The sequence below is a fragment of the Lissotriton helveticus genome, chromosome 2_1 (genome assembly GCF_964261635.1).
Source record: "Lissotriton helveticus chromosome 2_1, aLisHel1.1, whole genome shotgun sequence".
Taxonomy (NCBI): domain Eukaryota; kingdom Metazoa; phylum Chordata; class Amphibia; order Caudata; family Salamandridae; genus Lissotriton; species Lissotriton helveticus.
In genome coordinates, this window is record NC_136059.1 from 1352554250 (window position 1) to 1352581851 (window position 27602).

A 27602-nucleotide genomic window follows, 5' to 3' on the forward strand; every position below is an offset into this window, starting at 1 on the left:
CCTGTGGGATCCGTCCCTGGATCTTGGTCGATGTCAGTTGACCTTATGACCCCTCCGCAGGCGCCAACCTCCATGGTGTCGCTCCCGGTGCCGTCCTTGGACGACAACGGCCCCAGTTTTAGCCCTGGTCCGGGTCCGATGTCAGAACAGCGCCGCTCGGAGCCATCTCCGGTGTCGATGGGTGACGCCTTTATCTATGACCCGGCTCCGTCATTCCAGCCTGTTTACCAGGACACGGATGAAGGGGAGGACTTAGAGGGGTCTGAGGACCCTCTGGCACAGCAGTTCCAGTTGAGCCAGGACTGGGCAGACGAGCTAGGGGATGGTCAGTGGTCTGGACACTTCGCCCAACACTGGATTCATCTATCCTCCCTCCGTGGATACGGAGGAGGGTGCCACTTTTGGTGTGGTGTTGCGCAGGGCAGCCAAGGCCTTGGCTCTTGAGCGCCCTGCTGCGGCCGTGAGGACTAATCTCCTCATTGAGGTGCTTCAGCCGCCAGTAAGCTCCTCGGAGACTCTGCTGCCGTTCAATGAGCCCCTCACGGACGTTCTGTTGGGCACCTGGTCCAAGCCCTCCACAGTGCCCTCTGTGGATTGGAACGTGGCCCGACGCCACCGCCCGGCTCCGGGCGACCCTAGCGTTCTGTGCGTGCACCCCACCCCCAAGAGCCTGGTGGTCCAGGCCTCTACGTCCCAGACCGCATTCCCCACCGCTCCCCCAGATCGGGAATCCAAAAGGTTGGATCAGTTTGGGAAGAACTGTCCTCCTCATTAGGTTGGGGTTGCGGTCTATCAACACTGCATGCCTTTTGGGCCGTTATACCCACTCTTTGTGGGACATGGTTGCGGACGTGCTGCCCCAGTGCCCGGAGGAGGCCCGGGCCCGGCTCACCCAAGCCCTCACAGAAGGGCGGGATGCGGCGCGTTATTCCATCAGGTGTGGACTGGATACCACGGACTCGCTGGGCAGGGCGATTTCCACGACTGTGGCGGATCGCCGCCACGCCTGGCTGAGGTCTGCCAATTTCTCGGGGGATGTCCAGGCCACGCTAATGGACATGCCCTTCGATGGCCGTCGCCTCTTTGGCGACAAAGCAGACAGTTCGCTTGAGCGTTTCAAGAACTCCAGGGCTACGGCCAAGTCCTTGGGCCTGTCGGGCCAGTGCCAGCAAACCTCTGCTTTTTGCACCTTTCGTCGCCAAGGAAGGGGCACCCCCACACGTACTGCCAGCCACAGGCTGCAGAACCAGCCTCAATGCGGTCGCGGACTTGGTAACCGTTGTGGCGGTGCCGGGGGACAACGGCAAGATCAGTCCACATCCGCTCCCGCAGCATCTGCCTCATAGCCTTTCTAGTCCGACCTTTCAGGCCCATTTGACGCCATCCATCACGTCAGACAGGTGGGTGCTGCAAATCGTCCGAAGGGGCTACTCCCTCCCCTTCGAGGCGACCCCTCCAGCCATGCCAACGCATGTCAGGGGGTCACTTGCGACTTCTGCAGGAGGAAGTTAAGGCCCTATTGGCCAAGGGGGCCATCGAGCTCGTTCCTGGGCCAGAAGTAGAACGTGGCTGCTACTACCACTACTTTCTGGTACCCAAGAAGGGCAAAGGAGGCCTACGCCCAATCTTGGTCCTCCGGAGCGTCAACGGCTTCCTCCGGAAGGAGAAGTTCAAGATGCTGACGTTAGCTCAGGTCCTAGCTGCTTTAGACCCTGGAGACTGGATGCTGGTGTTGGACTTGCAGGACTCATATTTCCACATCCCTGTCCTGCTGGCCCACCGGCGCTACCTGCGTTCACGGTAGGCCACGAGCACTTTCAGTTTACTGTGCTCCCCTTCGGCCTTCACAGTGCCCCTTGGGTGTTGACGAAAGTGCTGGTGGTGGTCGCAGCTCATCTGCGCAGATCAGGGGTTCCAGTCTTACCCTATCTCGACGACTGGTTGTTGAAGGCGGGCTAGCCTCAAACAGTCATTTCCCACCTCCAGACTATGGCCGACCTCCTGCACTCGCTGGGGTTCTCCATCAAAGTGCTGAAGTCGCACCTGTGCCCCTCTCAAAAGCTCCTTTTCATCGGAGAGGTTCTGGACTCGGCGCAGTTTCGGGTATATCCTCCCGAACAGCGAGTTCGGGATATTCAGGCTCTGATTCCGATCTTTCAGCCTTTATCCCAAGTTTCGGTCAGGTTGACGCTGCGGCTCCTGGGGCTGATGGCCTCCTGCATCCTTCTGGTGCATCACGCCAGGTGGCAGATGCTGGCTCTGCAGTGGGACCTGAAGTTTCAGTGGGCACAGCATCAGGGCAACCTGTCCGACCATGTCCTGATCTCGGAGGGCACTGCGAGTCAGTTGCAGTGGTGGCTCACGGACCGCGATTGGGTCAGCGGCAGACCCCTCTCCCTACCCCAACCGCAGCACGTAGTAGTGACGGATGCATCCCTCCTGGGATGGGGGGGCCACATGGGAGAGGCAGAGATCAGAGGCCTCTGGTCTCCGGCGGAGTCCCGGCTCCATATCAAACTTCTGGAGCTGCGGGCTATCTGTCTTGCACTGAAGGCATTCCTTTCCTCTGTCCGGGGAAGTGTAGTGCAGGTGTTTACGGACAACACCACCGCCATGTGGTACTGCAACAGACAAGGCGGGGTGGGGTCATGGACCCTTTGTCAGGAGGTTCTGTGCCTCTGGACATGGCTGGAACACCAGGGCGTCACCCTGGGGGTTCAACACCTGGCAGGTTCCCTGAATGCCAGGGTGGACGAACTCAGCCGCCGGTACATGATGGATCACGAATGGCGTCTGAACTCTGACGTGGTGCAAGGCCTCTTTTAGCAGTGGGGAGAGCCTTGGTTAGATCTACTCGCCACTGAAGAGAACGTGCAATGTCATTAGTTCTACGCGTTGGAATTTCCAAGGCAGCACTCGCTCGGAGACGCTTTTCGTTGCGAGTGAAGCTGCTGTCTGTTGTACGCCTTTCTGCATATACCACTTCTACCCAGAGGACTGAAGAAGATCAGGCGCGACCGGGCCCAAGTCACCCTTGTGGCTCCGGACTGGGCACGAAGGTTCTGGTTTCCCAAGCTACTCAGCATGTCAGTCGATCCCCCAATTCGTCTGCCTCTTCAGGAGGACCTTCTGTCGCAGCAGCAGCAGACGGTCCTCCACCCAAACCTGTCCAGCCTCCACCTCCATGCGTGGAGATTGCGCGGCGGCAGTTGAGGCCATTTGACTTGCCTCCTGAAATTTGTGGCATGGTGTACAGCAAAGGCTGTGGATCCTCTCTCTGCCCCCCTTTCAGAGGTTCTCCTCTTCCTTCTTTCTCTTGCCCAGCTGGGCTCTGCTCTGGGCACTCATAAGGGCTACCTCTCTGCCATTTCTGGCTTCTTGAGGCTTCCTGATCAGCCTTCTCTTTTCAAGTCCCCTGTTGTAAATAGATTCTTGAAGGGCATCACGCACATGTTTCCCCTGTTCCTTTTGTGATGGGACTTGAACCTGGTTCTAACCTATCTGATGTGCGCCCCTTTCGAGCCACTTCACAATTGCCCTCTTCGTCTTCTGACTCTTAAGACTGCATTCCTGGTTGCCATCACCTCTGCCCGGAGAGTCAGTGAGCTCCAGGCTCTATCTTCTAAGCCTCCTTTCCTTTCTGTGCATCCAGACAAAGTTGTTTTAAGAACGCGTCCATCTTTCCTGCCCAAGGTGGTTACAGCCTTTCACATCGGGCAGTCCATCACCTTGCCCACCTTCTTTCCGCCTCCGCATCCCTCGAAAGAGGAAGGGAGGCTCCACCGTCTGGACCCAAAACGTGCGCTCTCCTACCTTGATCGCACACGCCAGTTCCGGGTGGACGACCAGCTCTTTGTTGGTTACGTGGGCGCGAAGAAGGGACAGGCGGTGCACAAACTGACCATCTCTCGGTGGGTCGTGTTGTGCATCAAGGTCTGTTACTCCTTACCTAGGAAGGAGCCCCCTGTTGGGCTGAGGGCTCATTCCACTCGGGCCACGGCGGCTACTACTGCCCCGGGTTGGGGAGTCCCCTTGCAGGACATCTGTCAGGCAGCTTTGTGGGCCTCGCTGCACACGTTTGCTAAACACTACTGCCTGGACAGCCAAGTCCGGAGAGATGGCTTTTTCGGCTGTTCCGTTCTCCAGGACTTTCTGGTGTGATCTTGGTTCGCAGACCCACCACCGGGGTTGGTATTGCTGGGGTATCTATTCTAAGGTAAGGAATCTAACACCAACCTGTTTCTTTCAGATGCACAAGTTACTTACCTTCAGTAACGATATATCTGTAAGAAACAGTGGTTAGTGTTAGATTCCTTACCGCCCCACCCATCCTCCCCGTTCTGCGAACCGATATCTAGGGTAAGGACATCCCTTTCAGGGCCCTAGTTTCATGACACCACTGTCGGTCTCTGGCATGGCTCTGTGTTCTTGGCGCGGAAAGCTATGTACAAGAACTGACGTCAGCGCGCGAGGGCAGCATCTAAGTATTCAGACGTCATCCTGGCGACCACGACGCCGACGACGGACAAGGAGCCGCAGACGACGCCTACCGACGCGCAGGGGTACTGCTACGCAAAACTTTCCGGATCCAGTCTGACACCTGGGGATATTCTAAGGTAAGGAATCTAACACTAACTACTGTTTCTTACAAATATATCGTTACCAAAGGTAAGTAACTTGTGCATCAACCAGAAAGATCCTTACTGCAGGTAGGTAACTTTTTCTTGATGCCGAATAATGTTTTAAATCATTGAGCCAAGTAAGTGGAGCACATCCTCTTTGTGCATTGGGGAATAGACAAGCATCTTTAAAGAATCCACTTTGGTCCACATCAAGTCCTTGTATAAAGTGGGGTCAAAGCCATAGACACAAAAAGGGGAATTAAAAATGAGACATGGGGTTGCCGTTGAATATCTTATCCCTAGTTATTCGCCTCCATGACGCAAAATTTGCCAAAGTGCGCGGGGGAGAGCAAGGCCAGCCTACCGACCCAATTAATGTCAGCAGGGGAGTACGCCAAGGGTGGGTATTAGCACCCACACTTTTTTCCTCATCATGAACAATGTAGTTCAGTTTTTATCTCTGTTCCCAGCCGATGCACCCAAGCTGGGGAGGGAAAAAATGGTGATTCTTCTGTTTGCCGACAACACTCCGTGTAAAAAACACCAGAGGGCTCCAGCTACTCTTAAACCAATTTAAAGACTTCTATGGCAGGCGAGGACTAGAGATCAACACATCAAAAATGAAATTTCTGACGATCAACCCCCATAAATCATACAAGGAAGACCAACTCTGGGAGGTGCCCCACTTGAGAGAGTCAGTAACTTTGACTATTTGGGTATAATGCTATCTGAAGACATGACCTGGAAGCCTCACGTGGCTAAGTCAACCTTGAAGCACAGGCAAATAGTTTGGGCCCTAAGTAAAGAATATAGCACTTCCTTTAGCAAAGCAATGGCAGCTACCCTCGAGATCTATTATTCTAAAGCAATGAGCTCAGCCCTTTACACTGCCGTATTGTGGAGCTTCAATAGGATGGAAGACCTCTCCAGATCTGAGAACAGGTTTTTGAGGAGTCTGGTTCTTCTACCTCAGAGCACACCTCTCCACCCTCTAAGGCTAGATTTGGGCAGGAAACCTATAGCAGACAAGCTCAAGTTACACCTGCTGTTTCAGCTGAGAATCCGGTCCACTGCCGAACTACTCTTGTATGTCAATGCTCTCAAGGAAGTTAGCTCCTTAGATAGGCAAACCAAGATAGATTGGATAAGAAATGTAAAATGCTTTCTGGCTGACATTGGGTTAGATGGCCATTGGTAAAACAGGGACCCAGTATTGCTCCCCACCAACGATCTTATTAAATCGCAGTACTGGGGTTGGGTAGCACAGACTTCACTCAACTATTCGTCTTGGGGACGGCTAACCTCGGAGTTTATGGACTTCAAATTGGTTAGATGCTTCCAAAGCTATCTAGATATCATCCAGAAACCCAACAGCAGGAAATTATATATGCAATTCAGGTTTGGGACACTTCGCCTGAATTCCCTCACAAGCACTTGGCACTGTACCCCAGCATCCTCACATTTTGTTTTTAACTGTGTTGCAGCAACCAAATCACCTGTGCACTTATTATTTTCTTGTCCAGCCTATTCACTCCTGAGAGCCAAGCGGCTCATGCCTATATGCAAGCAGCTGGTAACATGCAATCACTGTGAAGCTCTGCGAATCCTTAGATCAGACCCAAAACCCGTGCTTGCTTGTTCAGTTGCAAAGTTTTTCGGTCATTTGTGGGGCATTTGGAGGCAGCTGCTGAAGTTGTGAAGTAGACATATGTTCGAGGCATGTGGGCTGCTGAATTCATATCTGTGCATAGATCACCGCCTAGTGTTGGGTCTGGATGATTGCACCTTGTTGTCCTGGAAGAGTCTTCGAAGTATCACAAGATAGGTTACTCCTCCCCTGGACCATAGTGCGCATGAGCATCCTCTACATCTTCAGATTGTTTTTTTCCGCCATTGGGTTCGGATGTTATTCCTATACTCCAAGTTCGGAATTGAAACTAAACTTTTCTAGAGTACAAAAGGCCTTCGACTTCGACTGTATTGTTCTCGCTCGGTACCTCTTGACTCGATCAAGCTTTCCATCTCGACTCGGTCGTCGACGCGGGCCGTTGGGCCTTTTCGACGCCACGTGGGCCTGCTGTCGATGGAAAGGAGCCCGTTCAAAAGGTGCCCACAATGCCACTCCAAGTTCCCGCATACTGACAGACACACAGTATGCAACAAGTGCCTATCACCAGACCATAAGGAAGAAACCTGCCCAGCCTGTGCCCAATTCCGTTCGAAGAAAACGATCCGGATTCGACGAGCCGCTAGGCAAGAGATGCAGCGACAGGCACCAGAACCAGACAACATCTTCGAGGATGAACAGGAACTTCCAGAAGGGGAAGATTCGGATCTAGAGTTCGTCACCGTCGAGGACCAGTTGTACTCCGATGACGAAATCCCATCAGGGCAAACCGTGAGTACATTGCCCTCGACACCACTTACCCTGTTACAGAAGCCTAGATCCAAAACATCATTCAGCAGCCCCGCCGTCCGGCTCGGCTCCGAAAACAAAGATTAAGCCTTTAGAGACCCCAGGTCCAAGTAACGTTATCCCAAAGAAGGTTCCAGAACCCAAAAAGGTCGTCGACCCGAAGGGTGTCGAACCGAAGCAGGCCGTACAGCCTATGGGCGTCAACCCGAAGAAGGCCGTCGAGCCAAAAAGCGCTGAACCAAAGAAGGCCGTCGAGCCTAAGAAGGCCTCCGAACCGAGGGGCGCTGACCCGAAGAAGGCCGTCGACCCAAAGAAGGCCGCTGCGCCAAAAGTCGTCGAACCGAAGAAGGTCGCCGACCCAAAGGGGGTCATACCAAAGCCTGTGGCCCAGCCGAAGAAGGTTATGGAGCTAAACAAAGGCACCGACCCAAAGACAAGTGTTCCTAAAAAACCTCTCGATCCGAGAAAAATCGTCGACTGGACAAAAGACACTCAACCTAAAAACCCTGTTGAGCACAGAAAGCGCATCGAACCTAAAGATCCGGTCGATCCACAATCAGTCGTTGACCCGGACAAAGAAACCGAGCCGAGGAAGAGCAATAAGGCACCGAATGTCGTCGAACCAAAAAAGGTTGTCGACCCAAAGGCAACGGTCGATTCACAAAAGACTGGGCCAAAAAAGTCAAAGACACAGCCACGGACAGTGGAAGAAGAACTCTTCCATCCAGAGCCATTAGAGGATCAGGCAAAGATATATATCAACCCTGTGACTGGTAAAGTCACAATCCTGCACAGAAAAAAGAGGCCATTGGACACAGACTCTCTTTCCCCCATTCCTCTAAAGAAGAAGGACTTTGGGACTTCTCCCTCTAGACCCTTCATTCCTTTCTATCCCACTATGCCTACTACACCTTATGCTCCTTATTCTCCTACACACTCTGGGGACAATGAGGGCGACACAGGAGAAGATCCTCAATATGATATTAACTATCCTGAGGATCCAAACCCTCAAAATGAACCATGGGTAGAACCAACTGATCTATATGACACGCATCCCATCCCTGACACCTCCTCATACCCAACAAAGCCGTCACCTACTGACGACACCATTGTTTTCAACCAGCTAATAGAGAGGGCAGCGCAGTACCACAACGTAGACATGCACAATGAACCTATAGAAGAAGACTTTTTATTCGACACATTCCCTACTTCAGAAAAAAATGTGAGAACAATTCCTATTTTGAAAGGGGTGCTAAAACACGCGCCAGATATATTTAAAGATACAGCCAGGGCACGTGTAATCAATCCCAGGATTGAAAAAAATATATATATAAAGTGGCCCCTACAGACCCTACTTATATCAGAGGTCAGTTACCATTAGATTCACTAGTGGTGGCCAATGCACGCAAACGGGCCAACTCACAGACAACAGGAGAAGCTCCACCTCCTGATAAGGAGTCCAAAATACTATAGGCCTCGGGTAAAAGAGTAGCATCACAGGCCTCCAATGCATGGAGAATTGCAAATACACAAGCTCTACTAGCTCGTTACGACAGAGCACACTATGACCTGCTTGAAAGTCTGATGCAACACCTACCTGAGCCTTTCAAAGCACAAGCTAATGACCTCATACAAGAGGGAAAATGTATTACAAACGCCTCCATTAAATGTGCGCTTGACGCAGCTGACACTGCAGCCAGGTCCATCAACACTAGCGTCTTATTACGAAGACACGCATGGCTAGGCATTTCTGGCTTTAAGAACAAGGTGCAATCCACCATTCTTAACCAACCAGTCAATCAAGACTTCCTTTTCGGCCCTGCAGTCGACACCATTTTAGACAAAATGAAAAAGGATACAGAAACCGCAAAATCAATGGGTGCATTGCAGTTTCAGCAACACAGAGGTTCCTTTCGACGCTCCTCATACAGAGCAGCTACACGAGGCAATACTTCACAAACCTCATCTACATACAAAAGCAACACACAAGGTTCCTTTAACCACATGCGCGCGGCGGGTTTTCCCGCTGCGTGCTGAAGTTTTTAAAACCCCGCGGTGAGCGCACGACAGGTAAACCTCATGACGAGCTGAGCTAGTCATCGGCGCAGAAGGGGTTAACAAAAACTCCAACAGAGGAGGTTATAGGGGCAACAATAATAAGGGAAGAGGACGTGGAGGCAATAACACCAGAGCCTCCACGGCCGCAAAACAGTGACTTCATCACACTGCCTCCAGACCATCTAACACCGGTCGGAGGCAGGATCCAACAATTCCTACCTGTCTGGAATTCAATTACCACAGACAGGTGGGTGAGACAAATTACCCAGTATGGTTATTGTCTAGAACTCACTTCTACTCCACCAAGCATACCACCCAGACACCGCCCTATGTCCAAAGAACACATCACCCTGCTACAACAAGAGGTGAAATGCATGCTGGAAAAGGGGGCCATAGAACCAGTCCCTTTCCAACACCAAGGGACAATAGTATACTCACTATACTTACTTATTCCCAAGAAGGACGGTTCACTCAGACCAATATTGGACCTCAGACCCCTAAATCAATACATACTGTTTGAGCACTTCCATATGATCACACTACAACAAGTGCTCCCGCTGCTCCAGCAAGAAGACTTCTTAGCAACATTGGACCCCAAGGATGCGTATTTTCACATACCCATCCATCCAGCTCACAGAAAATATCTCAGGTTCACAATAGAAGGCCAACACTACCAATTCAAGGTTTTCCCCTTCGGGGTAACCACTGCTCCAAGAGTGTTTACAAAATGCTTAGCGACAGTAGCTGCACATCCCAGGAGGCAATACATCCATGTGTTCCCATACCTAGACGATTGGCTAATACAAGCAAAATCGTACGAACAGTGTGCAAGAGACACGTCTCAAACACTTCAACTGCTACACAGCCTAGGTTTTTCGATAAACTACCCAATATCGCATCTAGAACCATCCAACACACAACAATATCTGGGAGCAACTATAGACACCTCAGTGGCAAAGGCATATCCAAACTCAGCAAGGATAGCCAGCATGCAGATGCTCATTGGCAAATTTCTGCCACAACACTCTTTGCCAGCTCGAGTCTTCATGCAGCTCATAGGCATGATGGCGTCCTGCATATTCATTGTCCCCCATGCCCGACTTCAAATACGTCCATTGCAAGCATGCCTAGCACGGCAGTGGAACCAAGCTCAAGGACAACTAAAAAACCTAGTGTTGGTAGACAGTCGCGCTTACAACTCTCTGCAGTGGTGGAACCCACAAAACCTTTCCAAGGGGCGACTGTTCCAAGAACAAGTTCCACAACTAGTACTAACAACGGACGCATCACTGACAGGTTGGGGAGCCCACCTACCTCAATACACAGTACAAGGGCTCTGGACAGTCAAACAAAAGAAACTGCATATTAACCAACCAGAGTTACTAGCAATATTCCTAGCTCTGAAAGCATTCCAAAAATACCTGTACAGCAAGACTGTGTTGATCCGGACGGACAACATGACAGCCATGCACTATATCTAGAAACAGGGAGAAACACACTCCCCACAGCTGTCCCACTTGGCACAGAGCATATGGAAGTGGGAAATTCCAAAAGACATGTTTCTCCTAGCAGAACACCTCCCAGGGAAAGACAATCAAATAGCCGATCTGCTCAGCAGACACAGCCAACAACTACACGAATGGGAGATTCACCCCCAAGTTCTCCAGCCATTCTTCGAACAGTGGGGGCACCCAGAGATAGACCTGTTTGCTACAAACAAAAACTCCAAATGCCGGTACTTTGCCGCCAGGTTCCCACATCCGTCGTCACAAGGCAATGCGATATGGATGAACTGGTCAGGCAGATTTGCATACGCTTTTCCCCCAGCACCACTGATTCCGCTGGTGGCACGCAAAATGCGGCAACTCACTCACTCTGATCCTAGTTGCTCCCACATGGGCGAGACAGCCATGGTACACAACGTTCCTGGAGCTTTCAGTAGTTCCTCATCAAAGGCTGCGCCTCGCACCCCATCTTCTAACTCAGAACCATGGAGAAATCAGACACCCAGATCCCAATCAGATGAACCTAGCGATCTGGCTCCTGAAATCTTAGAATTTGGATACCTTAACTTGCCTACAGACTGCATGAACATCATCAAGGAGGCAAGACGACCAACCACTAGAGCATGCTACGCAGCTAAATGAAAAGGATTTGTTATTTACTGCAATAATAACCAAATCAACCCATTAGATGCTTCCATTCAAAACATTATATGTTACCTATTGCATCTTCACAGATGCAACCTAGCATACTCTTCAATAAGACTACACCTTGCTGCTATAGCAGCATACCTTCAAAACAGGCAACACCTTTCACTGTTTAGAGTACCAGCTATCAAGGCTTTTATGGAGGGTCTTAAAAGGGTGATTCCTCCAAGGCACCCACCTTCCCCAGTCTGGAACCTAAATATAGTACTTACCAGACTTATGGGACCTCCTTTCCAACCTTTACACTCATGCGAATTGCAATTTCTAACATGGAAGGTGGCATTCTTGATTGCCATTACCTCACTCAGGCGAGTTAGCGAGTTACAACGACTAACAATTCAAGAACCCTTCATGCAAATACATGCTAACAGGGTGGTTCTTAGAACAAACCCTAAATTTATGCCAAAGGTCGTATCCAATTTCCATATTAATCAATCAATAGAACTGCCAGTGTTGTTCCAAAATCCACAGTCAGTAGCGGAAAGAGCCCTACACACACTGGATGTAAAAAGAGCTCTGCTTTATTATGTAGACAGAACGAAATCATTTAGAAAAACAAAGCAATTATTTGTTGCTTTTTCACCACAACATAAAGGGAATCCCATATCAAAGTCCGGAATAGCCAGATGGATAGTTAAATGCATTTAAATATGTTATCAAAAGGCTAAACGCACTTTAACTGTACCCCCGAGAGCACACTCCACGCGAAAAATGGGGGCATCCATGGCTTTCCTAGGAAATATTCCTCTTGAAGACATATGTAGAGCAGCGACTTGGACTACCATACACACTTTCACTAAACACTACTGTGTAGACGTGCAAGCAAAGCAGCAAGCTGCTGTAGGCCAGGCTGTCCTCAAAACTCTCTTTCAAACTGCTGCAGCTGGCACAGGTAACCACCGCTAGAGGAGATACTGCTATACAGTCTATGCACAGATATGAATTCAGCAGCCCACATGCCTCGAACGGAATATGCTACTTACCAGTATGCATCTGTTCTTGGCATGTAGGGCTGCTGACATTCACATCGCCCGCCCTCCTCCCCGGTGCCTGTTGCAGCTGCAGCATTATCTTTTGCATGGCCTCTCTTACTTTACTATCTCCATCTCTGCCACACTTGCGAAAAACAATCTGAAGATGGAGAGGATGCCCATGCGCACTATGGTCCAGGGGAGGAGTCACCTATCTCGTGATACTTAGATGATTCTTCCAGGACAACAAGGTGCAATCATCCGGACCCAACACTAGGCGGCGATCTATGCACAGATATGAATGTCAGCAGCCCTACATGCCAAGAACAGATGCATACTGGTAAGTAGCATATTCCTTAACTGGTTTAATTGACTATTTAATATGATGTTTTAATATTGTAACTGTGGGTGTATTTTTATTGTCAGAGCACCAGGAGAGCACTGACAGCATAGCAGACCCTTTTAGTTCTTTAATGGCTATCTCAAGGTTTTTGTTGTCACTGTCTCTATGTGCACAATGGAGAGGTCAGTAGTCCGCGTTGATTGTAAATCTGGCTGCAGTCCAACATCTGGCTAATGTCCCCCACTATGTAATCCATGTTTTACTACATTTTAGCGAGTTTACTTGAGTTGTATTGCACATTTCACTATTATGGTTGTTTGACTGAAATAAAGTTTTTGAATGAATTAATTAAAAATGTGCATGTATGGATTCGGTGGGCAAGCATACTTAGGGGTAATCGATTCATCTCAAATTTAGAAACTGAACTACTGATCACTTAGACTTTAATGTCATAATTCATTCAGCGTATTCAGTCTCCTTTGCCAGGTACCTAAACTATTATACTTGTAAAGGTAGTAGTGATGCATTTTTTCTCTTTCTGTATGCACATCCAGCCTTGGCAGTCTGAAGAAGAAGGCTCATGGCTCCGTGAATATCCTGTGACTTTGATGCAGTTCTTCCGCTATCTATATCACAATGTTCCAGATCTGAATGCGATGTGGATAAGCCCAGATTTTCTGTGCGCTTTAACAGCGACTGTGTTTCCTTTCAATATTCGACCTTACTCTGAGATGGTAAGAGGCCTGTCAGAAGTAAAAAAAATTAAATACAAATGTACTCCAATAATTTAACACTTGTCTATCAATCAGTATGGTGTTATTTGCTCGCATTGTCATAAAAGAATGTGGTGCTGCAGGTTGTGTTTTGCCCTGGTGTTCATCTGTGTGCATTAGTAAGGTCACTGCAAGACTCAGTGGGGATGATACCCATTGTTCTGTCCATTCACTTCTGCTTTATCATCATCTTGTTTGCATGGACTCTTCTCATGAGGATACTTTATCTTTGGGTAGGTACCAGATTATGCTAACCAAATGTATTTAGACATGATTTTTAGTGGTGTGGGCATCCCCACTACCTCACAAATGATTGATCCACGAGTTAGGTCCATGCTTCTTACCTATCTTGTATGTTTGAATTCCTCAGTTTTTATCCTATTGATGAGTACATATGCTGATTGTCCATTACCATACAAAAATGTTTTCAGTAAAGAACTTTGTTGAAAGTGCAATGTAAATTGCAGATTATATTAAAGGTTAAATGAGTGAAACAAAGATAAATGGTTAGATAAAATGTCATCCCTAGTGGGCATAAGTGCAGAACTTTGTGGACTGCTGTGCAAAAGTAAAAATAGAAACATGGAACAGACTCAGGTGGCCTGCTGATTCAGTCACATAGAGTGAAAACGCATGGTGTGCCAAAAATAATAGAGCAGGAACATGTTGGCACAACTTACTTTGGCACAACTTTCTTTGCCATGCAAAGACCTTTCTTCCTGCAGCTTAGTACAACAATAAGTGATTAAAGACTGTCTTCGGAAAAATGGCAGAAGAATTTCTCTAGCAGAATCAGTTGTATTAATTGTCCCATTAGAAAATGTAACCTTGAACAGTGTGGTATGCTACAGTATCTGAAAGGAACATGTAGTGATAGATTCCTTACCTTAGAATTATCCCCAGGAGTCTGACTGTGTGCGAAAGTACCATCTTTCTTGCCTTGGTATGCCCCCACTTTTTTCTGAACTGCTGATGTGCTTTGACTGAGTGTGCCCTGGGTTCCTGCCAACCAGGTACCCAGGGCCTGTGTTCCTTCCCTAAAACTGTGTTGAAACTAAAACCCAATTGGCATCTCTGGCCACCTATCAGCCCCTAGTAAATGGTACCCTAGGCACCCAGGGCATGGTGACCAGAGAAGACCCCTGAGGGCTGCAGCACTTATTGTGCCACCCTCAGAGGCCCTGTACTCTGACACCCACACACTGCCTTTGCAGGGTGAGTGCCTAAGTAACAGAACTAAACAGAGAGTTGACATGGCACACACCCCTGTGTGCCATGCCCACCGAACCCACTGCCCTGGCATACTTCAGTCACCCCTCTAGCTGGGTGCCCTATGCCAGAGGTGTGGGCACCGGTGCATGAGCCCTGTGCCCCTACAGTACCCAGGGCCATTCCTGGGCACTGTAAGTGCAGTGATGCCATTAAGAGTATATGGTGCTGGGAGGTTGTCACTACGAACTCCACAGCACCATAATGACTACACTGAAGACATACAAGTTTGGTACCAAACTTCTCAGCACATTAAACCCACACACATGCCAGAGTGTGATTTAATGTAAAGTTTACCAGAGGGCATCTTAGAGATGCCCCCTGAAAACCTAACCTACAACCAACGTCTGGGCTGATTGGCTGCAAAGGCTGCCACACAGCAGACATGTTGCTGGACCCCTGGGTGGAGAGCCTCCTCTCTCCTGGGCCTGCAACAACGCACATCCTGGGCGAGGTGCTAGGTCTCCTCCCCCAGGATGAGCCGGGGGAAGCTTCAAAGGCATGCCGCCTCTGTGAGCTTCTCCAGACCATTTGCTGTCCCCAGCAACTGGCCCCCACCAGTTCTGACCCCCACTCTGGCGGGAAGATTGGCGGGAAAAACTAAGTGAGGAAGGGGGGTGTGCCAGCCTATGCCAACCCCACCCCTCAGGTGGGGGAGACTAGGTGAAGCACGACCCCGGGCTCCGGCCATCTTGAAGATAGGGAGCCCTGCCCAATCACAGCTAGGCTCCTGCCCCCCTCCCACAGAAGAGGAGCAGGCTAGGGGGTGTACTCGCCCCAGGACATGAACCTATTGGTCCCCCTACCTGTTACGCCCCTGAATTCAATATTTAGGGGCTCCCTGAACCTTCCTTCCTCAGATCCCAATAGGAAAAGAAGATCAAGAGGAAGAAGACCCGCAGTGCAAACAACAGGACGACAACAACTGACTTGGCCCCAGTCCTACCGGCCTGTCGATCCTGGAACCTGCTCCTGCCTAATCCCGGCGACTCCTGCGGATAGCAACCTCGGAAAACCCAGAGGACCTGCCTGCCTTGACCCTCTTAAAGCCTGGGACTCCCATCAGCAACAACACCCCTGGTGCCAGCAGGAAGCTCCGGACCAACCCACTCTGCACCCGCCGAGCCCGGCCCGTGACCGAGTGATCCAGGACCAGGAGGGCGTCCCCCCTGCGACTGGGACCCGAAGTCCAGTGCCCTAAGACCCTCCTCGACGACCCCGACGATGCCTGCAGCCTCAGGACAGAGGACCCCTCCGACCGCGACCAGCAGGGGGTAAGATTTCCCGACCTCAAAAGACATCCCTGCACCCGGCGCCCCACGGCCCCCTGTGCCCAACTCCTGGGTGCCCACCTATTCTCCAAGACCCCAACTTACCCCTCGAAGTGTTGGTCGCTCCAGAAGAACCTTCGTCCCCGAGCCTGCAGCCTCTGTTCCCTTTTCAAGTTCCTTATTGAATAACATTGAGCGCCCGACGGCTCAAAAGCACCTTGCATCCAGCCGCCGAGTGTCCCTGGCAGTGCAACCTGTACCCCATCCTACTTCCCCATTTGCCCTGAGCAATTGAACAGGAGCCCAGCTCCCACAGCCGCGTGGCCTGCTAGCCAGCAGCCACCAACCGGAGGCCCCCTTTCCCTCATTGGATAACATTGGGCCTAACTACCTCTGCACCGGCCGCCCCTGTGCCGCTGGGGGTGAGCCAACTGTACTTACCTGACCCTGGGGGACCCCTGAGTCTATGCCCAGAACCCGAACTTCACCAGCCAAATACTCACCTGGAAACCGATAACTCACTTACCTGCCATTGGATAACATTGACTGGTTTGACTCGAAAAATCTTCTAAGTGTGAAGTTTTGGAAACTAAAAATATTCATATAAAATGACCCGAATTCCGAAGTACTTACCTGTGATCAGGGGAGAAGCCAGTACTGTACCTTGTACCCCAGTAATGAACCGCAAAAGTAATCCTTACCGGGTTTACTAGTAACTTGTATTTTCTCCATAGGAATCCATTGTCTGCTTTTCTATGAAATTTCTTCTAAGTGTCTACTTTTGAAAACTAGAAATATTCTTTAAGAATCATACGAAATGGGGGGGGCGTGGCCGGACGAGCAGCGTGATGGCCGCCTAATAAGCGAGCTCCGCCGGCTGCAACTGTAATCCTTTTAAAATCCTTGCATTTCCCGAACGGACACCGACGCAACCAGTTTATGGTGGCAGAAGGCATCCTAGGGCACGATCGTTTGAAATCCTGGAGCCCGTGGTCACTCGGAACGTCCTAGCATCGAGCCTGACATATTGACCGGCGGCCGCCTGTGACGAGCCCCAGAGGCGCCGGAGGACGGAGCGGGTGGCGTGTGCTGTGCAAGGGCGCGGTCGCGCAGGCCTGACCGCGTGCTGACGGCACACAACAGGAAAATCCTCAACGCCCACGGCTGAAGGTGGGGTAAGACGGCGAGCTGGTGGGCGCTACATCTGTGATCATATGAGGGCATATATGGGCTGACGGACCCGCTTGGCGACCACGATCTGTTGACCTACAGCTTGGCGACGGGCGCGGCCGCCATTTTGGATTGGGCTGACATTGCGCTGCCTTAGGGACAAGCTGCAGGACATCTCGCGACCCTGTTATTCTGAGCCAGGGGCCCGATATATTTGCCGATTGTTGCAGCGTGGGGGCACCGGGGGCCCGACGCTCTGACCCTGCGTCTTGCTGTGCCCTAGCTATACTGACTGCGCACGGACCTGCTACACAGGCTGATTACATGTGGGCACTGATCGGTGGTGTGTTCTTGTGGGGCTGCCTACTTAGTGAACTCTCTGAGCCCATTGTCTGTTGCTGGTGGCCGGCTGGTGTGCCCCGGTCCTCGTGAAGCCTGCTTGCTGATCTTAGTGCGCTATTCTGTGTGCGCCAGGCCACTGGAGGGCTAGCCCCTGTCCTGTGGCTGTGGGGACGGCCGAGCTGGGCCCACGGGCTGCACGCTCTTCATACCCTGGTACTTGCCATTGAAAGTGGGGCAGCGACGGCCAGTGTGATCCCTGTCTTGAGGTCTATCGGTGCTCCCACGTGAGGGCGGCTTCTATTTTGTGGGACAAACTGCGGCTGGGGCGCACTGGGCGAATCGGGCGGCAGACACCTGACCATGGGGAAGGGCGACCCTTGTCAACCAAGGCTCACGTTTGAGCAAAAGAAATCGTCCAAACCGACTGAACAGGGAACGGAGGCGTCTGGGGGGCGCGCCGCAGTCACCGCCGCCGGACATGGACGTGACTGCACTGATGCTTGAGGTGCGCTCCAGCCTGAAAAGCATAGATGCAAAACTTGACGGCATGGCAGCCCAGCTAGAGGGGGTGAGATCGCAGGTGGTCGCCCACGAAACCCGCCTAGATAGTCTGGAAAACAGACACACGGAATGCTGTGAGTTTCAGCAAAACACGAAGGCCCACATCTCCAATTTGGAAAAAACTATCGAGACACTCTGTGCCAAAGCCGATGACCTTGAAGCGCGCTCTCGCAGATGTAACGTCCGCATCACGGGCATTCCGGAGACCACAGCGATGGGGAAAATGGAGGTATTTGTGACTGATTTCCTGCACGAATTATTTGATCCCAACCTATCCCCGGTCTTTACTGTTGAGCGTGCGCATAGGTCCCTGGGTAAAAAGCCACCAGTAGGCGCTCCGCCGAGACCGATCCTTGCCAAACTGCTCAACTACCAGGACAGGGATTTGATTCTTCGTCTGGCAAGCGAGAAAGGAAAGATAACACATAAGGGGAACACTATATCCTTCTTTCCGGACTTCACACCATTAGTGCAAGCTGCGCGCAAAGAATTCCTGCCTGCCAAGAAACTGTTACTCCAGGCGCAAATTCCGTACTCTCTCATGTACCCAGCCAAACTGCGGATCGTACATGACGGAACGACGCACCACTTCCTAGATGCAGGATCAGCTTTGAAATTTGCGAAGCACATTTGTCATCCCAAAGCCAAGAGACAAACTCATTCTGGTGCAGAAGCAGAGACCCATTTGAGTGATGTTGAGTGAGCCCTGAAACCCCAGGATTTGCTGGGGGAGATTGCTAACCGTTGTTGTGGGCTGATGATATCATCTTAGAGTTGTGACCTGCCCCTTTTTTGTTCATTGCAGGAATTTTGCCTACAGCAGGATTTCATAAGTTGCTACAAGGTCTGGTTGACCGGTTATTCTACACTATTATCATACTTTGCCCATTTGTGAACTAACATTCTGTTTGCAGCCACCCTGTGCAAGCAGGGGTGTACGCTCGTGATGCCACGCCTTCAAGGGGTGTCTCCCACGATTACATTGTTCTATTGTATGTGCGCCCTTGGCGCATTGGGGTGGTATTGACACAACCTGATTGGGGGGTCGGTGTGGGCGGGGGGTGGCGTGGCTTAAGGAATGTTTGGTATATTGTCAGATATATAACAATCAGCATACTTTTTGTGTTTTTCATATGCTTAGTTTGGGTCAGGAGTTGTTTGGGCACGAACCGTGTCACTACGAACAATGGGGGTGACCAAAGTCCTTACGTGGAATATACGGGGCCTAAACGACCACAGGAAATCTAGACTTCTGCATAGTTACCTCCTTAGGCACAATATAGATATTTGTTTCCTGCAAGAAACGCACATCAACTCCTCATGTTCCCCCAGACTCAAACACTCTAGGTGGGGTTCCGTGTACTCGTCTATTTATTCCAACTATGCCAGGGGTGTAACCATCCTCTTGGGCCGAGGTATAGACTGGAGAGAACACTCCACGCTTATTGATGATGCTGGCAGATCTGTCTTACTATATGGGGCCCTACTCGGCAAAGAGGTTATACTTGTGGCCGTGTATGGTCCAAACACTGATGATGCGGAATTCTTCAGAGGGGTGTGGGCGAAGATCAGCATTTTTGGCTGTTCCACGATTGTGTGGGGTGGAGACTTTAACGTGGTCCTAGAAGATAACCTTGATAGGAAAGGCACATCTAGACAATTGCACCCACAAGCGAGTCAAGCTCTGAAGGATGTCATCCAGGAGGGTTCACTTATAGATATATGGAGGTCCCGCAATGGAGGTGCGAAAGTGGGCACATGCATATCCGCACATCACGCTGCCTGGTCTAGACTGGATTACTGGTTGGTGTCGCCAGACGTGGCCACTTGGACAGTGAAAGTTGATATACTGGCCCGTTCCCTGTCCGACCACGCTCCCTGCCTATTAGAACTAGACATTCCAGGAGTCCCTAGTAGAGCCTTTGCATGGCCTCTCCCGCCAGATGCGTTTCAAGACGCTGCTTTTACTGAAGAGATCCGGCGTAATATTGCCGACTATTTCGCCACCAACACAGGCTCGGTCACGACTGAGGCAGTCCTCTGGGACGCCTTCAAAGTGGTGATACGTGGGCATTGTATTGCGCGTAGGGCAGGGGTTTTAAAGTCTATCAGGAACACATTGGCGGCAGCGGAGAGAGAGCTTAAGGTTCTCGACGAATCCTTCTGTGAGGATCCGTCGCCTGAGTTGGCTGCCCAGATCAAAGCCAAATTGTTGGATTTTGCTGAGGAGGCGCAGCGCGAACTGAAATTCCTTGGGAAACAAGCTGAGGCCTGTAGATATGGAGAAGGTGACAGACCCAGCCGCACATTAGCCAAAATGATCAACTCCACTCCTCCGCCCACACCGGTGCACACTATACATAACAACGTAGGGGAAATGGTAACTGGTCAACAGGAAATATTACAGTCCTTTACCGCTTACTATGCCACACTATACGAGTCCTCACACACTGTAGCCAAGGATGCCCTGGAGTCCTTTTTGGAGTCTATAGCGCTTGTGTGGTTCAATAATGCGCACAGGCGTTATATGGACCGCCCGTGACGGTTCGGGAGATTGCCACTGCCATCAAAGCTTTACTGCTTAACAAGGCGCCGGGTCCGGATGGACTTACGGCGGCATTCTATAAACAGTATGCAGAAGAGCTTGCCCCGCGCCTACATGCTGTGTTTGTGGAGGCGCAGGAAGTGGGAGTGCTGCCGGATTCGATGAGGGAGGCTCTTATTATCACGCTGCTGAAGCCTGGTAAAGATTACAAATATATGGACTCTTACAGACCCCTATCATTAATCAATATTGATGTCAAAATATATGCAAAGATAATAGCGGACCGCCTCCAGCCCCTACTTTCGATTGTGGCCCTCCCGGACCAGTCGGGATTCATACCGGGCCGCGCCACCTCCCGCAACCTAAGAACGGTTTTCTCAGCACTACATTATCTGCATCCTGACACACAAGCGGCAGTGGTGTTTCTTGACGCCACGAAAGCTTTTGATTCCCTTGAGTGGTCATTCCTGTTTACCATCCTGGAACGTATGGGATTCAGCCCATTATTTGTCAATCTGATTCGCCTACTCTATACCGCCCCCGAGCCAGAATACGCCTCAATGGCATGGTTTCTGATTCATTTCCAATATCCAGGGGCACTAGGCAGGGGTGTCCACTGTCCCCACTCCTGTTCGCCATTGCTATGGAACCACTAGCTCTCAGTATTAGACAACATCGCACTGCCAGGGGCATTGCATTAAGCACTCGCAGCCTACTCATCTCCCTATATGCAGATGATGTAACACTATACGTCAATAACCCAAATGAGAACCTTAATCCGCTGTTGCGTGAGTTTGTCAGGTTTGGGGGGATATCTGGCGTTTCCATAAACTGGTCCAAGTCGGTCATATTCCCTCTAACTGACAGCACAACAGAGGTACACTCAGATTACCCTCTCCGATGGGAGGCAGATGAGGTCAAGTACCTGGGCATCTGGATTAGCCGGAGTATCCAGGAGATTTGGAACCTTAATTTCGGTAGGGCAGTGTCCTGGCTAGAGGGTAAAGTAGCGATTTGGTCGAAGCTTCCCCTCTCCTTAGCTGGTAGAGTTGCATTGATAAAAATGATTGTGCTGCCTAAGTTCCTTTACCTATTCACGAATGTCCCGATTCCACTGACGCAGCATTTCTTTACTTGCCTGCGGTCCCATCTATTGGCGCTGGTTTGGGCTGGGAGTCAAGCTAGGTTGTCTTGGGCTCTGCTGACACTTCCACTTGGGCAGGGAGGGCTGGGAGCTCCGGACATGCACTTATACACACTCTGCGCAAAGGCCCAATATCTACACTTTTGGGCTTACCCCACGCCATACCAGCCACATGTGGCAGTTGAGATTGACATGGTGTCTCCGCTCCCGCTAGGTGCGGCCCTGTACCGTGGTGCTCCCAGGCCGTCACAGGACATTAACACAGCTGATATGCTCCGCTGGACTTGGAGGGAACTGCTAAAACGAGCTTCTCTGTCCCTGTTGTATGCGCCTGCTGTACCCCTCAGACACAATCCCATGATCCCATGCCTGGAGGTTAGAGTCATGAGAATTATCCAGGAGACCCAAACACAAATAGCAGAGGTTATCCAAAACTCGAAGATAGGGATAGAAAAACTCTATGATATTTCAATGAACACGCAGAAGGAAATAAAACTTATCAGAGAATCAATAAATACATCTATAAAGGAAAACAACATGAGATCTCTACCTTTAACAGACAGACAAAACAGACCAGATAGGAATAACGGTGTTGGATCTAGCCCTGATCTCTTGACTGGGTGAGAGTACTCTGCTTAATTCAGAGACTCTGTCCATCACCACCCCTTGTTGTAAATAATTTTGTCCACCCTAAGCGTGGAAGGGTATGCTCAGATGTGAGTCCCTTGCTCATTGCACCATCAGGATTCAAGCAAGCCGGGCCGAAGACGGCTGAAATGCCAGAAACCGGTCCCCGGAAGCTTGTTTCCTTCCCAGTGTAAGAATTGGCTTTTGTAGTCTGGTCTGCCCTGTTCCCATGATGCACTGGGCCAGGGACAGACTAATTTGCATACAGCCAGGTTCTGAAACTGGGATGGTGCAATGAGCTAAAAAACGGTGTTGGATCTAGCCCTGATCTCTTGACTGGGTGAGAGTACTCTGCTTAATTCAGAGACTCTGTCCATCACCACCCCTTGTTGTAAATAACAACATACTAACAGAAGTAGAGATAACAGCACTACTCCAGGAATACGAAACTTTAGACCCAATGAGAACACAGGAAATCAAAAGAGTAACGATAGACACTAACAGAGCAGCTACGAGAAAGGAAAGGAAGTTAAACCTCAACAATCTTCAACAAATCCAAATAACCACGGAACCGGTAAACATAACCTCAACCAGAGCGGAGAAATCTCTAAAATGTCTGTTAATCAACTGTCGATCGGCGGCGAAGCATGCTTCAGACATAGCAGACATCATCATAAAACAAGAAATAGACTTAACAATCCTGACTGAAACATGGCTATCTGAATCCTCATCGCCAATACTAGACCTTTTGGTACCACCGCACTACAACATTTTGAGATTAGATAGACAGATAAAAACAGGAGGAGGTATTGCATGTATACATAGATCGACCCTAGAAGTTGGCCAATTTCAATCCGACCCCCTTGAATCATGCGAATACCTAGGGCTTAACATTAGAGCGACTAATAATCTGATCTGCAATCTACATGCCATATATCACCCTCCAGGAAACAATATGAACTTCATTGACCAACTAATGGAGATCATCACTGCTAACACCAACTCTGACACTAATAATATATTCTTAGGCGACTTCAATCTTCGTTGGAATGACAACAACGACAAACAGGTCAACGCTCTTAAAGAATTTTTAAATGATCTGAATCTATCCCAAGCATGTCTTCAACCTACTCACTCAAAAGGAGCCACACTGGATTGGATTATCTCGAAGAATAAGAACATCGAAATCCTCTCCATTGAACAGTGCGACTGGTCAGATCATCACGCTATAACATTCCAAATACCTTCACGGGAGAAAATAAAAAAGACTCAACCTACAAAAACGGAAAGATGGATTAGAGACACTAGAGATTCCAATATGGAGGTGCTATCGGAAAGTCTCAAGAGAAACTTAAACCCACCTGAAAACTTGAAAGATGTGAACGATCTAACGAACCACTATTACACCACAGTAACGGAAATAGTCAATGCCACCATACCACTCAAATTAAAAAGAGTGACGGAAAAGAATAAAAATCCATGGTTCAACGGAATACTGAATGAAGAAAGACGCAATCTGAGAAGAGCAGAAAGAAAATGGAGACAACACCCCTCCTCCACTACACTGAAAGTTCTTGGAAAAATTAGAAAGGAATACAACAAGAAGATCATCAACACAAAAAAGGAATTCATCAGAACAGAATTGGACAACGCCAAAAACAGACCTCGTAAATTATTCGAAATCATAAAACAACAATCCAACAAGTTGACAAAATCTGTCCAAGAGATCACTAAAACTCAACTAAGTTGTGACGAATTTTCTACCTTCTTCATTAACAAAGCCAATAAGCTGGAAGAAGAACTTAAGAACGCCGCAGATAACATTGAAGATAACACGCCACCAACACTGTCTGACCGGAACCATGCAAACAAATCGACGAAAAATAAAGCACACTGGAACACCTTCAAATTATTAGATCATAAGGAGCTGGCTATCACACTTGCGACCACAAAACCCAATAACCATTATAACGACCCAATACCATCGAAATGCTTAAAAGAGATCAACCACTTTATGATCCCAATATGGACAGAGATCATAAACGCATCACTATCTTAAGGATGCTTGCCTGAAAGCTTGAAGACGGGACAAGTAGTCCCGATCATCAAAAAACCCACAGCGGACCCTACAGATCCAATTAACTATCGCCCAGTGACCAACATCCCTTTTCTTGCTAAACTCATAGAGAAATGTGTACAAAATCAATTGAGTAAACACATCGACAACTTCACTTTGCTAGATGACTGCCAATCTGGATTCAGAGCAAACCATAGCACTGAAACGGCAATCCTACATATTGTCGATGATGCCCTTCAAGCGCTAGATCGCAACCAATCCTGTCTACTCATCCTCCTAGACTTGTCAGCTGCATTTGACACGGTTAACCACGAAAAATTATTGATCAGACTTCACGACAGGAAGGGAATCTCTGGCACAGTACTGAAATGGTTCGAATCATTTTTAATGAACAGAACTCAGAGATTCTTAGTAAATCAAGCACTATCTCCATCTTGTCCCAATACAATCGGAGTACCGCAAGGATCCACCTTATCTCCGTCACTGTTTAACCTATACATTGAACCTCTCACAGAAATTCTACGGAACTCGAAAATAGCCTTTCACATGTATGCAGATGACACGCAACTTTACATCAAGATTGCTAGCTTGGAAGATATAACCACAATGAACGACGCCCTCAAAATATCGCTAAAATGGTTAACTCACAATCATCTCAAGCTCAACGCCGACAAAACAGAATTCTTACTCATTACACCACAAAAAAAACATCCCTTAGTGAAAGAATGGTGTAAAGTGATTACTGCATTAAATTGCATCCCAACTCTAGTAGACTCTGCGAAATCTCTCGGAATCACATTGGATGAGAACCTGGATATGAAAACACATATCAAATCCATGGCAAAAAACGCCCGCTTCCATTTGAACTATCTAAGGAAGATGAAATCCTTTTTAACGGAGACAGACCTGAAACTAGCTGTGCAATCTCTGGTTGTCTCTAGGATAGAATATGGATGCACTACACTTGCTGGCCTTCAAAAAATCTCAACAGCTCCACTAAAAGCTTGCCTCAATTCAGCAGCAAGGCTTATTATAGGATCTAGGAAATTTGATCATATCTCGCCTCACCTGAAGGCCTTAAACTGGCTACCGTACGAAGCTAGAGTACAGATGAAAATGGCATGTATCACTCATAAAGCGATTCATCACAACACTCCTAAATATCTAGCCCAGAAAATAGAAATATCAGGAAGAAACAGACTTGTCAGGAGTGTCAATTATCTACTCTTGAAACCTCCTATCTTTAAAAAGAAAAAAACTTACGAGAGAACTTTCTCAGGTGTAGCTCCCAGGATATGGAACCCCCTTCCGGCAAATATCAGAAAAATAACAAACACGATAACATTCAAGAAGGAACTCAAATACCATCTTATGAGCAAGTTCCTTCCATAACAAGACAAACTCTACCGAAGACGTGCCGCTGATTATGACTTTATACCCCATATGGAAGCAGGATGTGACTGACGGATCCGCAAAGAAATATCACCTCAGTTCATTGTAACTTAAAGTTCAATTAAGTTCATCCAGTTAGCATTCTCCATTTACAGACTTGGACGATCCTATTGTTTCATGTATTATATATTTTGTAACCCAGACCATATGATGTTAAGCGCTCTGATACCCACGGGTCTTGTTCGCGCTATAGAAACTGTAAAATAAATAAATAAATAGAGGCGGCGAGATCACAGTGGCTGGCACCACCCTACGTACATTTGCAGACATATACCCTGCCGGTACATTTCTAGATTTACCTACTGCAACTGCAGAACACCCGGTGTCCTTTAGTGACAAATTCACACATCATCAGCTCAAAGCTTCATGCAAGGCGTTGTGGGACCGGTTCCCTGAAGAGCCACCTCAGTTGCAAGCGCTGCAAAACATTTTAGCTAGAGTCTCCCACAAGAAGCTGGTGTCACGTCTGTACAACTCAATGCAGGAACAGTCCCCGCTAGTGGTGCCCAGGTCACGCCAGATGTGGAGCGCTGATCTAGAAACGCCCCTGACTGGTGAGCAGTGGTCTTTCTACTGCAGGCAGCTATTGGTACTATCCCCTAACTACAAACTCAGACTTATACATTTCAAGTTCCTTCATAGATTCTACCGTACCCCGATGTCTCTCCACCGCATGGGCCTCAGGGAGGATGACAGGTGTTGGAGATGTGGTGAAGAGGATGCTTCCTTTTTGCATATGGCTTGGCACTGCCCGGCATTGTTTGATTACTGGTCTGAAGTTTTTGATGCTGTTAATCAAATCCTAGACAGGGCGGATGCCCCATCTCCGCTCCTGGGCATACTGGGGTGGGTTGAAAACACACCACATAAGAGTAGAAAGCTGCACGCACTGCTGCTGCTATATGCCAAACGGCGCGTGGCCATTAATTGGGGGCGGAAAACCAAGCCAAAATTTAATGACTGGCTGACAGATGTTACATATGGCCACGTGCAATTGGGAACTTACTGGGAGCCGATGCCGACAACTGCGCGCCCCAGGGACATTTGGGAGCCCTTCCTGCAGTGGTCACGTGCCAGGTCGACCTCCCCCGTGACTGCGCCTGTGAGCCCAACTGGGCAGCCCTGATCTGTTGATGTATAACCGTTCCTCCTCTTCATATCTGAAGTTTTTGATGCTGTTAATCAAATCCTAGACAGAGCGGATGCCCCATCTCCGCTCCTGGGCATACTGGGGTGGGTTGAAAACACACCACATAAGAGTAGAAAGCTGCACGCACTGCTGCTGCTATATGCCAAACGGCGCGTGGCCATTAATTGGGGGCGGAAAACCAAGCCAAAATTTAATGACTGGCTGACAGATGTTACATATGGCCACGCGCAATTGGGAACTTACTGGGAGCTGATGCCGACTACTGCGCGCCCCAGGGACATTTGGGAGCCCTTCCTGCAGTGGTCACGTGCCAGGTCGACCTCCCCCGTGACTGCGCCTGTGAGCCCAACTGGGCAGCCCTGATCTGTTGATGTATAACCGTTCCTCCTCTTCATATACGAAAGTGCAGTGCCACGAGCTGTGTTGATGATGTGTTGTGGGGGGCTGATGGAGGTTTCACTTACCGCCCCTGTGGTTTCTACATTAGTTCAAATGTGGTCCTCCTTTTGTCTGTGGTCATTCAGCTAGATACTTGCCCGGATTCCGTTTGTTGACCATAAATAGCATATTTATATATCCGACTTTTCTTATCTCAAAGATG

The 27602-nt window shown here is 49.3% G+C and overlaps 1 protein-coding gene across 3 annotated transcripts in view; it reads left to right on the top strand.

Annotated features, from left to right (window-relative positions):
• WDFY3 (WD repeat and FYVE domain containing 3) overlaps nucleotides 1–27602 on the top strand; it is a 1930620-nt gene that overhangs the window by 1010626 nt on the left and 892392 nt on the right. For all 3 annotated transcript variants that reach the window (XM_078676292.1, XM_078676293.1, XM_078676294.1), the window contains one exon: nucleotides 13175–13354. In XM_078676292.1, coding sequence (XP_078532418.1) covers nucleotides 13175–13354 — 180 coding nt within the window. The remainder of the gene's footprint in view (nucleotides 1–13174; nucleotides 13355–27602) is intronic.